Raw genomic sequence first — 9,014 nt, forward strand, 5'->3', positions numbered from 1 at the left:
ATCTATCTATCTATCTATCTATCTATCTATCTATCTATCTATCTATCTATCTATCTATCTATCTATCTATCTATCTATCTCTATCTGATACTCTTACTAAAATCAAAATAGGAGTCTTTGCAGATTTGTCATTTTCGCCTCTGAATAACACTCCACCTTCTGCCAATAGATCCAGTCACACTCAATTCTTTGTGTTGACACCCCACAGTTGGTGAACACCTCGTGGGGATGGAGTGAAAGTGCACCACAGAGTGAGGATCATTTTTGTTCACAGAGACTGTCTGACTAACTATTCAACAAATTAAAAGGAAAAAAAATATTCTATTTTAGTTCCCTTTAAGGTCAATAAAACATATTTGAGATGAACTAAATTGCGTATTTGCCAACCAAGTGTATGGATTTTGATTTTGTCTTCTGAGCTGTTGGCTTTGTCTTAGCAGGCAACACCGGGGTGGGCTGAAGGTTACTCTTGCATTTGTGCATGTGCAGCAATCTTACCAGAGAGGAACACTCCGCCAAGGTTGATTGAAAGACAGCATTTTAATCCGCATGCACACATACTCACCAGTGCATGTGTTTCCTCCTTTTGTATACAAGTACTGATATTGATCCATACTGTACTTAACAAAGGTAAAGATGACCCTTCCATTTTTTTTTTATGTTGTTTAAAACAGAAACCTTAACTATTTTATTCCTATTCTTATATAACTTAGGTTATTTCTAAAGTCAGTTGAATTTATTAAGGATTGTAAATTAGTTTCTCTAACTCTAAAAAACAAACAAAAACAAGATTTAACTTTCCTTTTGATTAAAAGTTATGTATCACTTCATAACCAATTCAATGAAATCTAAACAAAATACTTTTTTCACAATGCCATTAAAAAACATTTTTGCGGCTGTAATATGAAAAAAGTGAAAAGAGAAAGTGTGCGGGTGATAAATACTCTTCCAAGGCATTATATATAGTAATGTAAAAACAAACAAACCTTTTAGAATATTTAGTTCTTTATGAAGTAATACTCACATATCCAGGATGTTATTTTCACACAGAAGACAGACTCGTCAGGTTCAATTTACATGTTTCTAAGCTAAAACAAGGCTTTGATTTGGTCCACTCTATAAAACCTTGAACACAATGCGAACCCAGATATTTAAAATTGAGAAAGCTTCCTTGATGGGAAGCAAAATGTCTTCAAACTTGTAAACAAAGTCCAGTGGATTGTTTTTTAAACTTTTTTGGATTGTGGTCTCATTGCACAATGAATTTGCTTAGAAACGTTTTGTAAACAGTAAAATGTTTAATTTCAGTTTAATTACCTCTTTAATCCCTTACTAGACTAATAAAATGTTCCAGTCCTCTTCCTCAACGCCTCTGGAAGCATTTTTGATCTTACCATGGTAATCCAAACTAAACATTTGATTAATTCATTCAAAATGCTAAGTGTGAGTGCAGGCGACTCACTAACCTTGAACCTCAAAGTTCTTTCAGACGCGACACATAACAGAAATAATTCTTGAATCGAAAACTTGAGTTTGATGTTTTTCTTTAGTGAACTTAAGAATAATTCTTAACTTATTATCTTAATAAATTCCTTTGTCCCGATCAAGACTGTGATGCTCCTAAGGCTCGAGGTTTCTGTTCTGACATTCTTTGTGTGTCTTGACAGTTACACACCAAACCAGCAAGCCATTACAATGCACCATAGTATCAAAATAAGCATCTATATAACTAAACTAAATATTACCAAATATGAACTAAATATTTCTTACATTCTTAAATAAACTCAAATTCTGCAAAACACTGAAAATTGCTCCAACACAATGTTCTCACTGAGCACTTAGTAGAGTTTGCCTGCTGGTAATTTAGACATTTCATGTTAGAATAAATGTCGAAGGTGTCCAAACGTGAATATATTTTAATACTTCACAAGATTTATTGCTTATTTTTCATATTATTCAAACAACATAGCCAAATTACATTTTTTCCAATAATATATAAGCATAAATATAATCAAATTTGATCAAATCATTGCTATAATTCAAATTTATTTTGTGAATCAGCCTCATATAACTAAAAAAATATCAGAGAAGTAGGGTTGGGCTTTAAAGTCGAACTAAATTACTAATAAAACAGTGGAACAAAAACATCCTTACCCTGCTCTTACAGCTAAGGTTACTGATTTAATATCCCCTCATATTCATATTAACCTTACTGTGCTTAATATATTTAAAAGAGGTTGTTTTTAACTGGGACAAACAGATTTATAAGCAGCATATAGCAGTATGCCTGTGGGTGACAACAGCATCTGTTTTAGATTTCTGTAGGATGAAGCACTTCTGTGGACTATCTGTTCATTAAACCATAGCAACGTCTGTTTCTGCCAGATAGCTGTCTTATATGATCAGATCATTTGCCAACCATCCAGTTTCTCCCCCTTTTTTTGTTTGCAGAGAGCTTCTGGGTGGTTGCTGTCCATGGTGCTGAAGAAATAAAAGGAAACAACATAGATTTTTTTTTAAATAGGACAAATAACAAAAGTATATAAGGTAGATTTCAAAGAAAACTGTATTTTTCAAATCTGCATTTGATTATTTTTTTTAGCAATAAAAGAAAAGCTGGTCCGAATGTGCTTGTTGTGACACAGTACTGATATATTATTGCAAGATTGATCAATTGTTGTTAGAGAAGCCACTGGATAATTGTCACATTTCTGGATTTTTATTAGGCTCCTTATTATTTACTGACATTGGGTATTCATTTATTATGTTTCTGCAAAGACTGATTACAAATTACTCAATTTCCTAAAACCGTGATTTTGCTCACACCTTAAAACCAATAATAAGTGTAGAGATGTTGGATAAAAAGTGATGCAGCCTGAATAGAAACTGTACAGTTTTATAAAAAAGAAAAAGAAAAGAAATTTAAACTATATAAAATCCTTGGAAGAATAGATGTAGTTTTTAATTTTTTTTTTTGCTCAAGTTCAAATCTCTACTCCCAAAAGCAAGCTACCATATCTGCTCTTGTGATCAGATGAAACAGATCGCAGTTTAACGTGTTTAACGTGTAGCATTTATATTCTATATGGCTGAAGCAAAATGGCTTTAGTTGTATATATGGGCACTGAAGGGGTTTTAAGAAGAATTTCATAAGAAGTACCCAGACAAACTGTAAGTGTCAGACTTGACAGCCAAAGATTGACAATGATCATTGACATGCAAGCTTTAAAAATACATTTTATGATGTGAGCAGAGGGTTACACTGAGACAATAATTTATTCCACCTTGCCCTTTAGTCCCACCATGCATACAGCTGCACTACAGCCTGTAATGTTGCCATCAGTCTTCTCTAGTCAGTGCCACAGAATCACATCACACATCATAACATCATACACATATTGTTTGTAAAGTGATGAGACAACGATGCCTAATTGAAATAATACACAGCCTTCAAAGATCAATAATAATCTGGTACACAATACCAGAATATTCTCTGCTAAGAATTATAATTTCCATCTGTATGCTCCCATTCATTGGCCTCTATATTTTATAGTGTTACAGCATGTAGTGGAACTATGTAATAACTATGTAATATCTAGTATACTTAACATGTGGGTAATATTAGGGTTTGACAAATGCATACATTAAAGATGAAAAAAAAAAATCCTAAAATTATTGCAAAATTCTGTTTTCTTAGGGAAAATTAAAAAATTTGAAGAAAAAAAAAACTACCTTTAAAACTAAACTAGTATATAGATTAGATTAGATTAGCTTTATTGATCTCACAGCGGAGAAATTCAATGTTCCCTCTTGAATGAAAGAAACCTCAAGTTTTTCAATAACATTTAATTTTTTTAGGTGTGCCTGTAGGGTCCATGTATAAATAAAACATGTGGACACCAAGATATGTCTCTTGTCTAAGCATGGGCGGTTCTAGACGGGGGTCAACAGGGGCCAGTGCCCCTTTAGAACTTGGTCCTGGGCCCTATACTGAAAATGTAAGCAGTAAGAAATGTAGATTTAAGTAAACTTTTCTGGAAATACATGTATTATTACCTTGAATTCAGCAGGTAGATAAAAAAGTTTGCAGATTGGATAAGACGAATGATGTTTAGAAAAAAAGAAAAATAACAATTGCCTATATTCAAGTGAATAAGAGTTATTTGGTTTAAGGGCCAAAGTCCTCCTTCCTTTGGTAGATCATCTTATTTAGGGAAAATAAACTGAATTTACTAAACTTTTCCCCTGTTTAGGTAAATTATTGCAGTGTAATGAGTTTCTTAGGATGATATGCACTGACAAACAAAGCCATGACAGATTTATCCCCTAGACCGGGGATCGGCAACCTGCGGCTCACTGGAGTTTTTTCAAAGCAAACAAAATAAATAAAGAGTGATTGTTTTTGGTTTGTTTGTTGCTTCTAATATAGTGTGTATGATGTTAAACAAACATTCTTTGTTTTCCATTGCTCTAAAAATGTATTTAATATATAAATTTAAACAATAAATGTAAACATTTTTATTTGCATCATAGCCTTTAAAACCCGTTTCAGAGTGGCGTGGTGCCAGGCAGGTGGCTGTTGTAAACAAACCGGTGGGTGCACTGTAATTAAATTATAGTGGTTTATTTCCGTTTACATAGCGTACTTACCTTATCAAAAGTCCACTGTTGCAGGCTACGTTTTATTGCACTGTTGTCCAAATCAGGGGGAAAAAGAGGATTGTATTGTTATTGTGGTTTGAAGAAGACTGTATTTTATGTCCACACAGAGGTTTGAATTATAGCTATTAAATTTTTTTACCCAAAAATCAATAAACCAAAAATCTTATTTCTTTATTTTATTTCTATAATTCCATCAATTCAAGAAAACATAATACATTAATACTGTAAACTAGTCACAATGTGTGTCCTTTTCTATGCACTGCAGGGAAAATAAACATTTAATCATGAATGCTTATTATGTATTTAAGCCTACTTAGTCATTTTGATAGTGGGCTAATATACACTCTTTTATATTTTTCCAGACAGATCTGTTTTTTGTTTTTTTTTTGGGGTCCAATATGGCTCTTTGATCATTTTGGTTTGCTGACCGCTGCCCTAGACCATTGCAATATACTGTATTAACAATTTACTTGAGGAAATATTCAGAGGCGTAGCCAGAAATTTTTTATAAGGGTGGCCAGGCAATAACCAACGTACAATGAGGGGTGGCCAAAAGTAGATAGGCACCAAAACTTCATGGTCACTTCACTACACTGTTCCAACAGGAAAATTAACAAGCAAAACATCCATTCTTTCTACATAAAGAAAAAATATACTTTTCCACATCCTTTGCTAACAAATCAGTGTATTCTCGTAATGAGTTCGTATGAAATCGTACGAAAAGTTATGCACCGTAATTTCGTACGTTTTAGACGTTTTTTTCATCGTATTACGTCTTGCCCCGAGACAAGATATCCTTGCGCATGCGCATCTTACGCACCATTCAATAACATAGAATTTAAGATACAATTAAACCTAAACCTAACCCTAACCCTAAGATACAAAACAGCAAGCAACGTAGTTAGAGACATAAGGAAGTAAGTATTGCACTGTTTTTCCCAGTTTTACGTCCGTCCGCGGATCCGCTTTTTTCGTCTGTCTGCCTGCGCACTGACGTTTTTTTTCGAGGAAAAACGTCAAAAACGTACGAAATACTGTGCATAACTTTTCGTACGATTTCATACGAACTGATAATGAGAATATGTTGAACAAATAGATGAATATATTCAAACATCAGTGCTTTCTAAATAAAAGGTGTATTGGATAAAATTCTTTCAGGTTTGAGTTTTGGTTGAACATCTTTTTCATTGTCATTACTTACCTAAATTTATCAGTAATCATTCTGCATAAAATTGATATTTACAAGTACTAATATCTACACAAATTGATTATTTAATAAGTTATTATTAAAATAGTTATTTATCTATGATTTCACCGGAGACCCCTAGATGATTTGCAGAGACACATCACTTACTCTTTATCCCTTAAAACACAAAATCTATTTCTGCTTAAATTTAGTACTTATTGTCTTTAATGTTCATATATTGATGTGCATAATTAACCACAGTGTTTTGTTGTCAAGTAATTGTGAATGTATGAAAAAGTTAAATGTTTTGAATATTCCACTTGAGAGTATTACTGTTGCCACCATCTGTATTAGAGGAAAATAAATGGTAGGGGTGGCCACAGCGGTGGCCAATGATTGGCTAAGGGTGGCCATGGCCACCCCTGGCCCCCCATCTAGCTCCGCCCTTGCAAATATTTAGAAATTACAGATTTGTTGCTCACTTGGTAAACTAAAATATGGACTCTTGCTCTTTTTTGTGTGGAAGGGAGTGTTGGCCTAGTGATTAAAATAGTGTGCTTGTGATCTGAGAAGGTTGCAAGTACCCGATTCGGGCCCACAGCCTGCATTCTGGGTCCCCGAGCAAGACCCTTGACCCCATATTGCTGCCCAGGCGCTGCACAATGGCAGCCCAAAGCTCCCTAAGGGGATAGGTTAAATGCAGAGGTACATTTCTCCAGTGTGAGATCAATAAATTAAATTATTATTAGTGTTTCTTTATTTATTTTTTTTTTTTTTGGTCCCACGAAAATGTATCACCCCATCTAAAAACAGCCACTGAGTAGGGCCCCGAATCTCCTAAATCCGGCCCTGCATCGGCCTATATGCCACAGAGACAGCTTGCAGTGCCCCCCCTCCTCTCCTCTCCTTCCCTCTAACCGCGCACTGTAGGGCGGTCGCGCGCACACGCACAGGCAGTGGGAGTGGGTGCTCGTGAAGCTGCTGGATGCCAGGATGGGATAATCATGCGCGTCTGGCTCCGGGCGTTGATGCAGCTGCCGATGCTGGAAACGGACTGGATTCGGGGCGCAGGGTGGGTCTAGGTGCAGGCCGGTGCCGCTTGGACCTGGTGTTGATGTTTATCAGGCATTCTGAGGATGACTGTAGGGCGATGGCCGTGAGAGGAGATGCTGCAGCTCTTTGAAACGATCTCACCCATGGAGGACGGGATTCACCGGCATTGAAGCGCAGAGCGGTTCTGGGGGAACTTGGGGGGAGAAAAAAAAAAGGGGGGCCAGGGTACCAAGACATCAGAGGATACAAAAAGACGCATTTCACGATTTCTTTGGGTGATGTTTATTTCTACCTGAAACAGTGAGATAAACGGAGCCGGAGCAGAAATCGGCTATTAGGAGCGCACAGCCTCCGTGGATCCAGCAGCAGCCGCATCCGTCCGCTGGTTCTGGTGGGATTTACTTGAATGGAGAGAGGTTGCAGGGAGAGGGGGGGAGAGAGAGCGACTCGCCTTGTGTAGGAGGAGGAGAAGACGGAGGAGAACCGGGCAGTTTGAAGGGACGGGGAGCCAGGGGCGGCGCGGCGGCTCCATGAGCGGCTCCTGCCGGGAGAGAGCGCCCACAGCCCAGCCGGAGCGTCTCCACTGCCGCGGGTAGAACCCCCGGGCTCCAGGACGGCGGTCAGTTTGGAAGTTTTGATGCATATGATCACAACCACCATGATTTTTATGATTCTTGGTGCTTCAGTTGTAATGGTAAGACATCCTCACCTCCCTCAGATGCAATATGATTTTCTCATTTTCCACACAGAAGCCAAAGATCATTAAAAAAACACATAAACCTTATACATTTTTAAGACACCCAGCCTTAGAGCAGGCCTATCAGTGGCATGTGGAAGTAGGTAAGCCCATCTATAATTAGCCTACCTGCTGTCATAAATAAATTAGTCCGTTTTCAAGCAACAGTCTCTCTCTTAGAAAGGAGGAGATATCTGCCATTTTTCCCCCCACTTGTGGTCATCATTCCTGTTATTTCTAAAGAAAAAAACAAACGCTGTCTCTGATAAATAGCTTAACCCATTGCTTGACATGTCCCAGCTGACTGGCATGGTTCTTTGCAGGCAATAGCCTGTTTAATGGACATGAACGCACTACTGGATCGCTTTCACAACTACATCCTACCGCATCTACGAGGCGAGGATCGCGTCTGCCACTGCAACTGTGGAAGGTAAATACCAGCATCCTCCACAACATCTGGGATAAACAGGCTGTGCTGTATTCTCTCTTTTTCCTTTTTTTAATTACCCCAATCGTTAATTCTTAATTGCTGAAAAGGCCTCGCAGATCTGAGGCGGTGAAACCCCGCAAAGCCAACCTGATAGGCTGCCATCCTGTTTGCGCTCTCACATAGCCGCTGTTTCCACTGTTTTATTTGGACATAATCGGCCGCTTCTCACTGTTGCATCGCTGTTTTTACCGTGTATGTAGGACTAGGCTTTGCTGCATGCAGGGAAATCTGTGTGTGCAGGAGTAATAAATAGGTAATGAACCATGAGCCATGGTAGGCCGCTTAAAACAATCTGAGCGCGCTGTGGATTGGCTCTCATATATGGTGTTACTGATATAAAATATATAAAATGATGACCATTTTTCTCTCTAACACTAATTTAGAATAGGCTCTTCCTCTTTTTGGGTCAGTTTGTATGAGCAAAAAGTGTTAATAAGTTTGCTAAACCTAGGAGATATTGCTTTGGACGTTTATTTTTTCACTTTTCTCCAAATAAAATCGGAGGTTTACGCACACTACGCTCAAAACGCCCTCAAACAGATGATGATGTCATGAGTTTTAGATGCTTTTAGGAAGATGGAGGCACACCTGTGGATATGTTTATGTACACCTCAACCTTCCTCCGCCCTAGTGCGACATCGTGTGTGGGAAAAAAACATCAAAAATGCGCCAATTCACAACACATGTCATCTAAAGGCACTTTACAGTTCACCAGATCATACAGTCCAATTGATTTAAAGTTTTCTATCAAAGGAAAACCATTTGATTGCATCAACACATTGAGTCAAATGCAATCATTCACACTAAGCATGCTTGTAGCGACAGTGGAGAGGAAAAACTCCCTTTGAACAGGAAGAAACCTCCAGCAGAACCAGGCTCAGTGTGAG

The 9,014-nt window shown here is 37.7% G+C and overlaps 1 protein-coding gene across 2 annotated transcripts in view; it reads left to right on the forward strand.

The window, feature by feature from the left end:
* Positions 1-6,782: 6,782 nt before the first annotated feature.
* Positions 6,783-9,014, forward strand: part of tmem240 (transmembrane protein 240) — a 35,912-nt gene continuing 33,680 nt past the window's right edge. The window contains exons 1-2 of one of the 2 annotated variants that reach the window (XM_015387584.1): positions 6,783-7,520; positions 7,961-8,067. In XM_015387584.1, the coding sequence (XP_015243070.1) occupies positions 7,976-8,067 (92 nt within the window). In that variant the 5' untranslated portion in view covers positions 6,783-7,520; positions 7,961-7,975. Of the gene's footprint in view, positions 7,596-7,960; positions 8,068-9,014 lie in introns of both variants that reach the window. The other variant, XM_015387583.1, reaches the window with a different exon arrangement.

This window comes from Cyprinodon variegatus, unplaced genomic scaffold (genome assembly GCF_000732505.1).
Source record: "Cyprinodon variegatus isolate N-32 unplaced genomic scaffold, C_variegatus-1.0 Scaffold399, whole genome shotgun sequence".
Classification (NCBI taxonomy): Eukaryota; Metazoa; Chordata; class Actinopteri; order Cyprinodontiformes; family Cyprinodontidae; genus Cyprinodon; species Cyprinodon variegatus.